The sequence below is a fragment of the Microcaecilia unicolor genome, chromosome 2 (genome assembly GCF_901765095.1).
Source record: "Microcaecilia unicolor chromosome 2, aMicUni1.1, whole genome shotgun sequence".
Classification (NCBI taxonomy): Eukaryota; Metazoa; Chordata; class Amphibia; order Gymnophiona; family Siphonopidae; genus Microcaecilia; species Microcaecilia unicolor.
This window is the reverse complement of record NC_044032.1, coordinates 169,686,533-169,702,482: the sequence shown is the minus strand read 5'-3', so window position 1 is coordinate 169,702,482 and position 15,950 is coordinate 169,686,533. Positions and strand designations below refer to the sequence as shown.

Genomic DNA, 15,950 nt, shown 5'->3' with positions numbered 1-15,950 from the left:
ATAGGGTGACTGACTATACACCCATTCTGCACCTGGACCAGCTTGATACACACTCTGTAACTTAGACCAGTTCCTTATATCTTGATTAAATGTACAGAGAATTTGCCTTTAGTTTAGCCACCCGTTTATTTATCCCAACTGACTCTGTACCATGCATCTTGTCCTCATCTATATATCTGTATTGTAGAAAAGCATTAGTATCATAGCAATGTTATTTGAGTGTTCTGATTGTGTACTTATTAGATATTCCATCACTATTAGGCTTGCATCGTATTATGTCTCTGTTATTTGAATTTCAGTGCTGTTAAATGTGTTTATTTTTGATCCTGTTTCATAGTAGTCTTATTAGGTTTCAGTTTGCTGTTTTCAAGTTTTCCTTTCATTGTATTTGTTTATACTTGTACATTTTACTATTGTATATTATTAAAAAAATTGTAAGTTTGATGTTAATCTGTACTTACTGTACAGTGCCTTGGGTGAATCTCTTCATAAAGGCGGTTAATAAATCCCAATAAATAAATAGCGTGTTTGCACTGGCTCTCAGTACTACTTCAAAGCCAATGTCTTTCTCATGAGGTCTTCCATGGAATTAGCCTGTGTGCCTTGCTGGCAGATTAAAATGGTATCATCTAGTGGGGTCCCCCATGTTCCAATCAGGATAAATATCTTTATATTCCATCAGATAGGGAAAGTAGGAACTAGATGACTATTACTAGTATCACTCTTGCCTTATGGAAACATTTATTAGAATTGAAAGAGTTTAAAGTTCTTTGATATTTAGAATGTGTTTGAAGACATGGTTTTTCAAACAGTGTGATTTAGAAAGTATGGAACATGCCAACAGAGAGGGTATACAGCATACATAGAAAGTATACAAACAAAAAAAGCAACACTGGGCCTTCAAGACTGAGACAACAGGAGTATTTTATTGACAATTGACAATTTGCTGAAAAACAAGGCTAATACAGGAGTTTTTTCCTAAATCGCAGTTGGCCTTCAGAAAGGAACGCTTGATTTCATATACTTCCCTTATTTGTCTTCAGAGGCATTGGGCATACACTTTACCACTAAACCCTGACCCCTGAGGCAGGCGTTGTTTCACGCCGAAACACGGCCTGTGTTGGGTCAATTGTCAATAAAATACTCCTGTTGTCTCAGTCTTGAAGGCCCAGTTTTGCGTTTTTTGTTTGGAAAGTATGGAACATTACATATATTGTGCTTGGGTATCAAACCCAGATGTTTTGTGATTAGGGTTGGGATGACCAGGGTATGTTAGTGGACTGGGGGTCTAGGTGACAAATTGTGATCTGTCTTGTTTGACCTTTGGCTGGAAAAGTGTAGAATATAAATATGTAATTACATTCTTTGATTACTTCATCACTTGTTTAACTGGTGATAAAATGATAGGTATTTTGACTGGTATTTGCATTTCAGTAACTGTATGAGTAGGTTTAATTGTAAATAGTGACTGCATAGTAGTTACCTGATGTCCAAAACATTTGTCATGCGCTAGAATAGATTTTGCTTACACCAAAGTTTTTGTTTTGTTTTGTTTTTTTTTAATTATTATAACTGCTCTTGGATTGGTGCCAGATGGGCATGCTGTTTTTCAGCAGATGCTTCTGTGCTGCAGTGCTGATAATTGGAAAAAAGGAAAGTCTTACAAGCATTTGGGTATCCATGCAAAATTGAATTATGTATTTTGGTCTAGGCACTCAGAAGCCATGTGTCTCATATCTGATTGTGAAGCTGAAGTGATCATTTCTGTTGCAGCTCTGGCTTCAAACAAATGCAGGATCATGTGACATTGCAGGGACGGCAGTTGTTTGCTGCTGTTCTGTTAAATTTCTGATGGTGATGTGAGCACAGCTGGTGGAGGGTGGTGTTCCTGTCTTACAGCAAATCCTTTGTCTTGCAGAGCTATAATCCTCAGCGGACATGCTTTACTTTCATCTTGCAATTTTGCTAAAGCAGTCTGTCTCAGCTGCTAATTATTGAGGCTAGAGGTTAGACACAAAGCAAAGTGAAGACGTGTTGGAAAACTACAGTGCTTATGTATGTACTGCTGAGAGAGCCTACAACTGCTAAAAAGCACATTCTCTGCCAGAATGTAATGCATTAACTCTTACATTAACAGAAAGCACCTCAAAGCAAGCAAGATGCAGGCTTCCGGGATGCAGAGAGGCAGAATGAAGGTCAAGGAGCAGCAGATATCAGCACCGGCACTACTGGAAATAGCCAGGTAAAAACAGGATTATTTTCAGATATAGAAATGTGTGCAAATAACATTTGGTTCTTTATTAGCTTGATTTTAAGATGCTTCCTTGTTTTTTTCATGAAGCTTGAATGGGTTTCTTCAGTCGCGCTAGGTCCAGAAGGCTGCCGTCTTTGTTTCAAATGATGAGGATTAAAAGAGGGGCTCCACTAGCTGCTGTCTAGAATGCATCCAGTTTTCTGATGAGTGAATGAATAGGCTTTTCAGTTTTAGGTCCTCTAGCGAACCTGTAGTGTACTAAAATTATAATGAAGACCAAATGTTTGAATGGAAGGTGTACATGGATGTTAACTGTAATGAATAGCAGCAATTAAAATGGATTTAAATATTCTTTGTGTTTGTGAATGTGATTGAATTATGCTAAAAGGTTTAAATGTACACAGTATGGAATAGATGAATATTTATTAAGCACATTTGTGAAGATTCATAGCCAGTAATATACATTTTCTTAATGGATTTGGTTTAATAATGTCCACTGAAGTGCTTTCCTTAAATTACCCAAGTTAAGATTATAAATATGTTTTTCAGTACAGTTGTATTGGATAAACCTTTGAAATGAGCAGCCCTGTCTTTCTTGGGCAGTTTGTTTTTACAATCTTTAAAGACTTTAGTCTTTATTCAGTGCTTTTTTTTTTTGTTCCTTTTTTGTTAAATTGCTCAGTGTAATGGAGGGATCATTCTTCAAGTTGTTTTCTTAACTGTACTTCAGTGGGATATTTGTTTCTCCATGCTATGTAGCTGAATATTGGTTCTGTAATTATTGTTCACACTATTAACAAGTATGATAGTGAAACCTACAATCTTGGGGGTCCTTTTACTAAGGTGTGCTAACGAATTAGTGTGCGTTAAGTACCATGGAGCCCATAGGTATACAATGGGCTGTGCAGAATTTAGTGCATGCTAATCATTAGAGCACGCTAAATCCGTTAGTGCACCTTAGTAACAGGATCCCTTAGGGGGGGGGCTTTTACAAAGCCACATTATCATTTTTAACTCGCTGTAAAAATCAGCTGGCGGTAAACCCTGAGTCACTCATAGGAACATAATGGGCATCTCAGCGTTTACCGCCAGCTGATTTTTAATACGAGCTAGCATGGCTTTGTAAAAGACCCCCTTAGAGTCATATAGGAGCTCTCGGTCTTGTCAGCTAACAGTTCTCTTTTCAGAAGTGATCATTAAATTTTAGTCTTTAAAATGAATAATAACTGTCTTGGTACAGATTGTTATGGTTCTGTTTGAATAATGTTTCAGCAGATATAAGATAAAATCTGCTTGTAAATGACATCAGAGCTATGTGTATTTTTCTTACATTTGAGCAATTGCCTTGGGAACCACTTTGACCTATATTGAAACATTACTAGGCAAGCTTTGGGCTGAGAGCATAATTAGTTTAAATAATTCATTCGTTGTGGCTGTGCATTATTTTGTCATGGTAAACGAGCACAGATTTTATTGTGTGATTATGTACATATGTGTGTATATATTTTGGTGAGAAGGAAAGAAGACTGCCTAGCATTTCGTGATAAGAGTGCTTTCTCATTTCATTGTACAGAATTTTTATTAGTAATTAAGTGAATCGCTAGAATGGTAAGTTGAAGCTGGGAGAATCACATGCAGATACTCTCTATAATTTAATCTTCAAACACTGCTAGATTGAAGGGGCCATCTAGAGTTTTATCTATCTATCCCAGTTCTCAAGTTGAATATCCTAGATCTTATTTGAATTTCTTAATTTTTGAATTCTTGAAAGTCTTGGAATAAAAGTGTTACTTCTCCTGCAGAAAGATGACTGTGGGTGTTGGCCTTTGTGGATAATAATATGAAAAAGGATGACATTAGATAGCGTAGTCTTAATGGATCATTTAATATGTTATCTCAGAGATCTCAGATAAAACTCAGTGTGTATTCTGGACTGTGATATTTGAAAGATGTTTTCAATTAGTTCTTATTGAATAAGTAGTGCTGGTAGTTCTGTCTAATTTATTTCCATTAGCAGTGCCTTTGCTGCTAGGCCCATCATATGGCTGGTATTCATAATACTAGCTTTGTCTTAGAAATGCAGACTGTGATGATAGCATTCTTGATGCATTACAAGAGAAGCCTATTTGATCTCAGGCTTTATCTTCACGTCCTCCAACTCAAAATCCTCAGAGCTTGTACTATACTTTCTTTTTCTTTATTTTACTTGTAATTTTTTAAACTGTAAATTTGTATTCAGTTTAACAATATTCCCAAATAATAAAATATTACTATCCTAAGGGCCTCTTTTACCAAACCATACTAGTGATTCCCGTATGGTGATGCCGACGAAGCCCATTCAGAGTGAATGGACTTTATTGGCATTGCCGCACCTGAAATTGCTAGTGCAGTTTGGTAAAAGGGGCCCTAAGTTTGCAAGTAATTATTTGATACAACATTAACAATTTGTCTTCTTTAATCCCGTTATAAGTTTTATATAATGAAATGCAAGTACAGAAAAGTATGAAGCATGAACTCCAAATCTGTCTCCTGCATCAGACAGGAGTGTCAAACAGTGGGAGGTAGACCATAAACCCAAGAGATAAGGACAACAATGAGAACCTTCTATACATAAGTTTATTGGTTTATTGGTCTGAGTCTTTGAATGATGACTGTGTATTTGTTTGTGCCAGTATTCAGTTTCACGGGTATTTTTTTTTTCTTTTTCAAAACCATTCAGTAGCAAAGTGAACTATGTATATTATGTGGGTAAGCAATTTTTCTGTGGCTAGATTGTTTTCTTTAATAACTGGAGAGATTAGGTGAGTCAGTTGGTTTGTATCTGCCATCATCTATTAGATTACAGTGTGCAGAGGAAAGCTGATGTACTCCCAGATACCCAACAGGATAAGCAAGGGCGAAGTGTCTACTGCAACTATTACAGACGTTATTTTGCTCTCATGCCCCCAGAACTATTAAATTCATCCACAAAGATAATTTCTTTTTGGTTTTATATTTAATGCTTAATTGTTCACTGCTTTAATGATTATGGCAAAAAATGCAGGTTATGAAATGGAAAGAAAATAAATACACTTACAGAGATGCCCCCAGTACTTAGCTGCAACCCTTTTACTGTACCTAGACAGTTAAGCATATTTAAATTCTGGGAAGTAGCCTAATCATAAATTCATTTTTTTACACCAAATTGAAATACTGGGAGCAGACTTAAAATTTTCCTCCAGTCTGTGGCATTTAAATTTATATTGAAGGCCTCTTTCCACTTTTGAATGAGATGAGGGGAGTCATATTAAATTTAGCATCCAGGATTCCCAAGTACAAAGAGAGAATTTGCATATTAGAGTAGAGTAGGCAGAGATCTAGGAATCTGGAACTGAGCAACTTCTGAAAGGTCCTTCTTACCTGCAAATATAGATAATTAGGCTACCTAGGCACATCGCAATTGCTGCATCAGGTCCTCAAAGGTTTTAATGGATAGTTTTCCCCAAAATTGGCCATAAAATCCTAAAAGATCATTCTTGCTAGTGAGCCATATTCTTTAGTAAACCATAGATGTAAATACAGCGGTTATTACAGAGGCAGTTTAAAGCAATCAGTCAGGAAACTTTATGGCATGACAATTTTACATGTGTAGCCCATATAATACATTTAGAAGTTAATGTGAACAAAGCAGGAGGAGATCATTTTCAAAACAGTAAAATCAGATTAAAGTACACAGAGGACAATAATAAGGAAAAATCTCAGGTTCTGGTTTTGGTCTTTATTATCCCAGGTCAGGTAACATTTCTTGCCTGGTAGTAGGATATAACATATTTTGCAACTATGATTGCTATTTATTTGGTTGCCTGAGGCAAAGGATGAGATCCCGTTGTTTACCGGAGAACTGGCTGTATATTAGGGGCATGTGTGGAATTGAACGGTGTTTGGGAAAAGGGTGGTATGTGAATGCGTGGTGAGGATGAAGCAGTAGATATGGTGTGTAGGGCAAGGGGGGGTATATATGGGACATAGTTCAGGTGTGGTGAGAGGACTGTTGTGAATAGGATGTGTGTGGTGAGAACATAGGGGCTGCGTGTTTCAAGGACACAGCAGGGATGTCATATATGGTTATTTTGGACGGTTATCTAGACATGTCAGTTGAAGGTAGGATGTTTGGAGCAGTCACACGGTGATGGGAGGGTTGTTTGAGGTGGAGCGAGTGTGTGTGTCAGAGACCCAGGTGGGATTGGTGGTGCATGGTGTGGATCGAAGGGAGAGGGGTAATCTGGTCTGGGGCATTTTTAGGACAGGATTGTCAGATTTGCGTCCACGGGGGAGGGGGGTGATGTGTTAGTTGAGGATTCAGAAGAATGCTATTTTTTCCCATACCAGATTTTCTTCCCCTCTCACAAAACATAGGAAGCATTTGAGCATAGCACACATGGTGGTTACTTCAACCAGTGTAGTCTGTTCATTCCTGGTTTTCCTTTTCAATCACCCCAGACATACCAGTAGCACATGAAGCATTTAAGCACATGCTAGGAATTAAGAAAGGAACAGAGAATTTTAAAAAAGAGAATATCATAATACCTCTGAGATTGCACCTTGAGTGTTTTGTGCAGTTCTGGTCACTGCATCTCAAAAAAGATATAATGGAACTGGAAAATGTATAGAGAAGGGCAACCAGAATGGTTAAGGTGATGGATCACCTCTTATATGAGGAAAGGCTAAAGAGGTTAGGGCCCTTGTGCTTGGAGAAGAAAGCTGAGGGGGAAATATGATAGGTCTATAAAATCCTTAATGGAACAGGTAAATAAATGCAAATTGATTGTTTACTCTTATCAAAAAGTACAAAGACTAGGGTACAGTCTGTGAAATAACCTAGTAACATATTTAAAACAAATAGAGAATATTTTTTCACTTAACGTATAGTTAAGCTCTGGACTTCATTGCTGAAGGATGTAAAAGCAATTAATGTAGGTGGGTTTAAAAATAGTTTGGACAAATTCTGGAGGAAAAGTCCATAAATAGTTATTGAGGTAGACATGGAGAAAGCCACATCTTATCCCTGGTGTTAAGTAGCATGGGATCTTGCTACTTTTGGGACTGTACCAGGTCTGAAGTGGCCACTGCTAAAAGCAGAATACTGGGCAAGAAAAACTCTTGGTCAGGCCCAGTAGGGTAACTCTTATGCTATTATGTTCTCATGTTATGTCTTGCTGCTGCAAGACTGATCTCATGGGTTCCTCATATCCTCCTCAGAATTCCACTCAGCTTCTGTTATGTCATCTGGCTCTGCCTTCTTCTGGCCATGCCAGGTCACCCACTTGCTTCTTTAGCTATTCAGGAGTATGTCTGTCTTCCTTATTATGCTATCCTTTTGGTCTCTGCTCCTGTCCCCTGAAATTTGCTGCCTAATTCTACTGCCTCACCTCACCTAATAATGGAACTAACCCAACATTATTACTGAGAAACAAAATAAGTGGTAATTTCTTTTTAGAAGTACCCAAAAGCCTACATAGAGAATACCAAGACTGTAGAGCTTATGCTTTAATAAGACATTTTACAAGTAAGGCAAATAATTAGAAGCCTAATAGGTGGACAGGTAAGCAAACTAGCCCAATTTATTCCATTAGCTTGAAAGGATTCCAGTGATACCCACAAAGGTGATAACTCAACACTCATTCAAGCCCAGAAAGGAGTTAACATAAGAATTCATAGATATAACCCAAGATTAAGGAGTACCAATCCCCTTCTTCCTTAGGTTGCCAAAATCTGCTGAGTTTATGCTCTTTGGAATTTGTGATGACAAACACAACTGAAAATGCAACTTTTAGCTCTGACAAAATCCTAAAGGTGTAGGATAAACAGAGGTTCCCTATATGACATGAAGGTAGAATACATAGTAAGTTTTAAATAGCTTTCACTCTTTAAAGAATTGAAAGATAAAGAAGGAAGGTAGACTGGAGCAGGCATCAGATACAAGCTAAACACAAAAGAGGGCAAGCTGCATGGAGTTTAGAGGTACAACCCTGGCTTCTTTTCTGGGCAGACTGGATGGGCCATGTTGGTTGTTATTTGCGGTCCTTTACTATGTTGAGGGTTAAATAACCAAAGCAATATACATAAATAATTAAAAATATACTACCAAGTAAAAGTTATAATAAGACAACCAAAACAAGTGTACAATGTCATTAAATATGCAATGGGGAAGAAATACATGCTGCAAAGGGGGAGGAAGATATATGAAGAAAAGTGGTAAAGAATCAAACAGAATCTGATAGGAATCAGGAACAGCATTCACCCTCTACACTCCATAGGCCTGGTGAAAAAGAGAGGTTTTCAACCCTCATCTAAAAGCAGATAAGATTTAGTTTAATTCCAGGTAAGGGGGAAATGGAGAAGGAGCCTAGTGATTAGAGCATTGGGCTGACAACCTGGGAAACCCAGTTCAAATCTGCCTGTTGTTGCTCCTCATTGTGATCTTGGGCAAACTGCTTAACTCTCCATTGCCTCAAGTACAAACTTACATTTTAAGCCCTCCACAGACAGGGAAAAACTAATGTACCTGAATGTAACTCACCTTGAGCTACTACTGAAAAAAGATCTAAGCAAAATCCAAATAAATAAGGAGCTATATAACTAAATGCTGATTGCAGAACTAGAAGATCTCAATGAATGCCTGTAGGTAAGAAAATAGCAGATCTGCCAAATATCGCAGCTGGTTAGTAAGAAGAACCCTGAAAATCAAAATAAGCATTTTATGCTTAGTTCTGTAGGCACAGGTAGCCAACGGTAGCCTATTAGTAAGGGAGTATTCAGTTCGTACAAAATGTCACTGCTAAGTTAATTTCAGGGGATCTGATCATATTATGTCATTTTTAGTGGATTTATGATGGATGCCTGTGCGCATCCATAATTGCATAGTAAGTGGAGTGAAGGAGTAGCCTAGAGATTAGTGCAGTGGACTTTGATCCTGGGGAACTGGGATCAATTCCCACTGCAGCTTCTTGTGACTCTGGGCAAGTCACTTAACCCTCCATTACCCTAGGTACAAATAAGTACCTGTATATACTAAGTAAACTGTTTTGAATGTAGTTGCAAAAACCACAGAAAGGCGGTATATCAAGTCCCAATTCCCATTCCCTATAAGGAGGTTTATTTAGAATAAGTGTGCTAGGATTGTGTACAACAAACTAATTTGAGCAAAACGATGGGGAGAATTGAATCTTCTGGACCTCCACTTATATAATATAACGTCCCTGCTGCGGTGAATTCATGAGGCATAAACAAAGCACTGGCAGCTTTTCTCGGAGGATTTCTGAGATAATTGGTGTGCACCCATATGTTTTATGGCCCCTCTTCATGATCCCAAAGGCTGCAGAATGTTGGATATGATTGTAAGTAACTTTCTAATGCATCTGCTTCGCTTGGCACAGCCAGGATAATAAGTCACACACCTTGCCCTTCATTGATGTTGGCGAAGAATCCTTATTGTGAGCCTGGTTTGGGGGAGTTTAGTGTTTTAAGCTTGGGGATCTCTAGGCTGTTCCTCTATAGGAACCCTGCTTACTTAGGGGAAGGGTGGGAATTTCCCCTCTTTTCATCAAGTGCAATAAAAATTTTCTGAAGGTTCCAGCCACCTCTAATAAATTGTCCATGTGGTATAAGCTAAGTAAAGACCACCCTGGAAATAGGTACTTGGACCTAAAGCTTGGCCCAATGATGTAGGACAAGATATGAATGACCCCATTAGATTTACAAACCTTTTTTCAGAACATCTACTAAAGATGCCACTTTGCAGGAGATGCAGTATAACATTTTGCATAGGACATATATTGGTAAGGATAAAAGGGAAAATATGAAACACTTGGACTCTAGCATGTTTTCCAGATGTCATGAGCAGGCTAGGACACTGCTCCATTCTTTTTTTTTCTTCTTCTCTAAGAGTGCCCCAAGCAAGCTCACTGTGTGGAATGAGTCATTTTCAGTGCTAGAGGGTGTCTTGCAGTCTTCCATGGAATGGAATTATCCTATTTTATTCTGGGAAATAATCAAGTATTGATAGACCAAAACATATCAACGGTGAAACAAAGGTTTATTCATTTAGCGGTATTGTTAGTTTTAAAAAAGTCATATTGCAATTCTGGACAGCAAAAGGGTGGATGGCATGCATGCATGAGCTAGCAACATTCGAACTTCGCTCCCACTGGCAGAAGACAAAATGGGAGTGATTACTTTACAAGCAACTTTGGGAGCGCTCTAAGCATTGTTACCCTTTTTGCTTAAGTTGGGTTTATCCTATAGATGGCATTCAGGGCCCCATCGCTCTTATATCTATATATCTACATCTATGTTAACATTAATTTTACAGAAATAATCTGTGTTGGGTGCATAAGTACATAAGTATTGCCATACCGGGAAAGACCAAAGGTCCATCGAGCCCAGCATCCTGTTTCCAACAGTGGCCAATCCAGGTCACAAATACCCGGCAGGATCCCAAAAATGTACAAAACATTTTATACTGCTTATCCCAGAAATAGTGGATTTTCCCCAAGTCCATTTAATAACGGTCTATGGACTTTTCCTTTAGGAAGCCGTCCAAACCTTTTTAAAACTTTGCTAAGCTAACCGCCTTTACCACATTCTCTGGCAACAAATTCCAGAGTTTAGTTACACATTGAGTGAAGAAAAAATTTCTCCGATTTGTTTTAAATTTACTACATTGTAGCTTCATTGCATGCCCCCTAGTCCAAGTATTTTTGGAAAGCATGAACAGACGCTTCACATCTACCCGTTCAACTCCACTCATTATTTTATAGACCTCTATCATATCTCCCCTCAGCCACCTTTTCTCCAAGCTGAAGAGTCCTAGCCGCTTTAGCCTTTCCTCATAGGGAAGTCGTCCCATCCCCTTTATCATTTTTGTCGCCCTTCTCTGCATCTTTTCTAATTCCACTATATCTTTTTTGAGATGCGGCGACCAGAATTAAACACAATATTCGAGGTGCGGTCACACCATGGAGCGATACAAAGGCATTATAAGCTATTCCTCCTCCCACTAAATGTCACAACTGTATGGGATTTGAAGGCGGCACTATATTCTTTAACAACGGAATGTAGTTGGTTGGTCTTAGGAGTGTCTTGATGAGATGTGAGTGTGAGATTGGAGAATTTTGGATGGGAGAGTATGGTGAATGAGTGTAGGTATGACTGATACTTAGTTACCTGCTTGGGACTTACTCTACCCTTTAGAGGGGCGTTGGGACATACCCTATGGAGGGGCATTATTGGTTACTTGGGTATGGTATAGTGTCCTGTATTTTGGATGATACTTATCTTGTTTTTGTTTTTTTTCTTTCATATTCTTTGGATATTATTGATGTGCAATGCCTTTATTACTGTTTTCCTGGCATGCTGTTTTTATAGTTATAACTTTAGCTTTGTAAGGATTGATTTTATACATTTCTACTTAAAACGAATAAGCACATTAAAAAAAAAAAGTGACAAAGCAGTATAATTTTATGGTTTATGATATGGTAGGAAACCCGGGTTTTTAAAAGTCTTTTCTTGTTGGTGTTGAAGTACTCTCTCATCTTTTTTTTTTTTTTTTTTTGTTACATTTGTACCCCGCGCTTTCCCACTCATGGCAGGCTCAATGCGGCAGGCAATGGAGGGTTAAGTGACTTGCCCAGAGTCACAAGGAGCTGCCTGTGCCGGGAATCGAACTCAGTTTCTCAGGACCAAAGTCCACCACCCTAACCACTAGGCCACTCCTCCACTCTTAACTTCAAACATCTTATGTTCCTGGATTGTTGTAAAATTTCCATTTAGAATTCTGACCATAAGTTCGTTGGTGCTGTGGTCTGGTTCCAAAAAATGCTCACCCACAGAGGTGTCACCTTGGTTTGTCCCAGGGGCAATATCTACAAATGAGTTAGTTTTGCATACCATGGTAACAAACCTCACTCCTAAACCAGTGTATGTGGAATATAATCTCAGTCTCTCAAATTTACTGCTTGCACTCACTGTAATACTTGCATCATGACAAAGAGAGCTTCCCACTTGAGTTCATAACATGTAAAGGCATCCTACCCAGGTGTGTTTGGAAATTCTTTTTAATCAAGCCTTTGGCGCCTAAAATGATGACAAATATTTCTTTATCTTTGTGCCACATTTTCTTGGACTGCATTTCTTGAGACTTGAAGGTCTTCTCTCTCCACTTGATTCACAGAGTAATTGCTTTGAACTGACAACTTTATGATCAATGTTGTTCTAGTGTTTTTCTCTCTTACTATTATGTCCAGCTTCCTTGCTTCTAGTTCTGACTGTCCAGCACTGCCAAAATAGTGTCAGCTTGTAGAGATAGAAGGAGCTATTTAAGTCTGTGTAGCCTATTAAAAACCTTACTGAATTTTTGTTGACATCTTTGTAGTACTGGGCTCCTCTGTTCCAGTGCCAGATATAAGAGAGCATAGTACATAAATGACAGCAGAGAATCAAGTGTCAATAGTATGCTTTTATTCTCTGTCTTAAGAGAGTAATGCGGTTGCTGTGATAATTCACTACAGAGAGAAACAATATAAGATGGTATCGTTTTGTTGGACTTTACTCTCAAAATTTAGTCACGAAAATGTATTCATTTCAGAAAGATGTTAGTTCCTCGCATACTGTCAAAGTAATGCTTTGATGTTTCTCTTATATATACTATCTGCTAACACATTTGCTTATTTCCGATCTGACAAAGAAGGACAACCTTCGAAAGCTAATCAAGAAATGTATTAAGTTATGTCCAATAAAAAAAGGTGGTATCTTATTTTCTTTTCCATGTTTTATTTTGTTTGATTTCTATTGATAACCTTTAGGAGTGGACTAACACGGGTACCACACCTCTCCACTTGTTAATGTAGAGAAAGGACATTAATCCTGCCTTAAAAACTCTGCTGCCACAAAGTCAAAGGCAGTACTTGTCAAAATATCCTCACTGGCTCCAGACCCCTTCTGCATGTGGCCCCTTGGAGAACAGTTTGCAATGACTTACTTTGGTGTCTTTTATCAGTCCATTAGGTCGTTACCATCTCACATTGCTTCCTTGTTCTCATGTAATTTTATACCCAATGTAACACCAGTTGTTTTTCTTTTTTTGGGGGGGGGTGGGGGTGGTTGAGAGAGATTTGTAATTATAGAGGAGTAGTAATTAGTGATTGGTGCTTACACCTCTGTGAAAACTACACTTATCTACTTCGGAATGCCTTTATGCTTTGTGTATATGCCCTTGTCTATAGAATGACACATCACTGTCTCTTGAAAACTTCTCACCCCCATGCTTACAAGGTCAGTGTTTTTAACGTTTTGGTATGAAATGTTGTTTTGTCATGTCATTGATCCTGGGCCAGTATAAGGTCATGCTGTAGTTTTTTCTTCATTTTAAGTATTCTCCAAGGTTGTCCGAGCAGTTTTTCCATTTCTCTGCTTCTGAAGCTGATTCCATGAAACAGATCATATAGGAGGAATTGTTTACTATCACTTTGCGCTATATGCCACAGGGCCCATTTTATTTCTGTGGCCCTATAGCAGGTGGTATGCACTGTTAGGAAATGATTCCCATAGTTTGAAATCTGTCAACCTAGTGCCCTACTGGAAACGAGAATGCTCTCTCATGCAGGAGCAGGCCACTAGAAGTCTTACAGTCTCATAACGTAAAGGAACATTGTTTAACTTTGATGTGGATAGAATTCAAGAATTAATCTTTGACAGTGGAATGATCTGCTACTCTCCTGATGCCTAATTCAACATTTTAATTTTAGCTAAGTTTTCTTTTTTAATTTTAGGGTTCCTCGGCTCGAACAGAACATGAAACATCCAATGGTATGAATTCAACTAGTACCTACTCTGTTCCTCGAAGATTGACAAGTCACCTGGGTACCAAGGTAATTGAAGATTACAAACAACAGTTTGCTAATGCTACATTTTTATTAATCCAGTAACTAGGTGGTTCCTAGTAAGAAGACTAATAGTCATAGATTGAACTTTTAGCACATTACATTATGAATTATTTACAGTTAATGTGCTATAGCTATTGTACTTTTTACATATAAAACTTAATTGCACAGGTATTTTGAATGAAATAATGTGTTTGTTTCTATTTTGTTAATATCTCCACAATTGTTACATATAGATTTCATAAAAATGAATGTTTGGTAAACTCTAGTAAAACTAGGTGTAGGCAGTCAGATCATTTTAAATGATTGAGTTTCCTTAGCTCCCAGTTTCTTGTAGCAGGTTGCGATAGCGGGGTGCATTTGCAACATTGAATTTTTTTTGTATATTAAGTCATGTAAATTTATTTGGAATAATAAAAGTAAAGTCATTTTCCAGCCTTGCTTTCTAGGAGTTTTTTGTGTGGAGAAGTATCAATATGTGGGAGGAGAAGAAGAAGAAGAGAAGATTTCATGGATGGGATAAGGAGGATCAGTGGTGGAGAGAGGAATGAGTATAGTAAAGTGTGAGATAAGGAAGGAAGAGGGTCAAGGATAGAGGAGGAGGGAGGATCAAGGTTGGGGAGAGGAGGGAAGATGAGGTAGAAGTGAGGTTCTGGGATTTTAGAGGTAAGGAGGAGTTCTTGGTTGGGGGGAGAAGAGGGTTCTGGTGGCTCTGTGCCCTATCCCCCAGATATCATCTCATTTTCCTCTGCATCTAGACTACTTTCCTTCACTTCTCCCTATCCCAGAAAATGCAAACCAGGGAAACCAAAAGAATCATATTAGCCCCACACAATCTGCTAAAATACTGTTGAGTATTCAAAACAGTAGTTTACTTTGCAGTTGTACCTGACTTGGATTTACTTGATGTCATTCTCCGAGGACAAGCAGGCGGAGGCCCAGGAACCGGCAAACATTTTGCAAGCAAAATAAAGTCTTTCTGGAATGTTCCACCGCGTGAGCAACGCTAACTGCGCATGCGTGAACGTCTTCCCGCCCGCCGGCAAGCGTGCCTCTGTGGTTATTTTTTCTCCGCGGTTATGTGCGGCAGTGTTTTTGCGCTGCTCCATTTGGCCCAGGACGAAGATTTCTTCTTCAGGATTTTTCTTCTTTTATTTTCTTTTCTTGTTAAAGATTTTTTTTTTTTAAAAAGTACTTTTTCCCCGCAGTTTTCCTTATCTTTTTCTCCTCTTTTAAGTTTCCTTTTCTTTTCGACGCAGCCGGCCTTTGAGCCGTGCGGTCGGGTTTTTCCCCTTTTTGTGCCCTTCTTTTTTGGCACAGTCGCGTCGTTTGATTTCACCTAAGCCGTTTTTTCTTCTTCCATGTCATCAAAGATACCCAGCTGCCTCAAACGTTGTACTCGGTGCAGCCGGACCATCTCAGGTACCGATACCCACGCTTGGTGTATCCAGTGCCTTGGGCCCGACCATAGCCCAGCCGCTTCTAGTCTGTGTCTTCGTATGAAGAAACGGGCCCAAGCGTCTCTAGAAGCCCAACGGGAAAAGCTTTTTGGGGCTCAGTCTGGACCTTCGACGTTGACATCGGTACCGAGGTCGTTGGCGTCAATATCGACAGGAGCATTGACGTCTGGGAACAAGGTAATGGCTGCTGAGAGACCAACTCGTGCTGGGAGCAGTGAGGCATCAAGTGGGTCTCCATCTGTCTCGTGGCCTCCTGTTATGCAGGCCCCCCGAGACCAACCTTCGTCTGACCAGGCCCCGAGGAGACGTGAGGATTCC

The 15,950-nt window shown here is 38.9% G+C and overlaps 1 protein-coding gene across 3 annotated transcripts in view; it reads left to right on the top strand.

Moving 5' to 3' along the window:
- The window catches only part of LOC115463193 (adenomatous polyposis coli protein-like), a 343,184-nt gene that overhangs the window by 222,379 nt on the left and 104,855 nt on the right, over positions 1–15,950 (top strand). For all 3 annotated transcript variants that reach the window (XM_030193482.1, XM_030193484.1, XM_030193483.1), the window contains 2 exons: positions 2,138–2,242; positions 14,062–14,160. In XM_030193482.1, the coding sequence (XP_030049342.1) occupies positions 2,138–2,242; positions 14,062–14,160 (204 nt within the window). The remainder of the gene's footprint in view (positions 1–2,137; positions 2,243–14,061; positions 14,161–15,950) is intronic.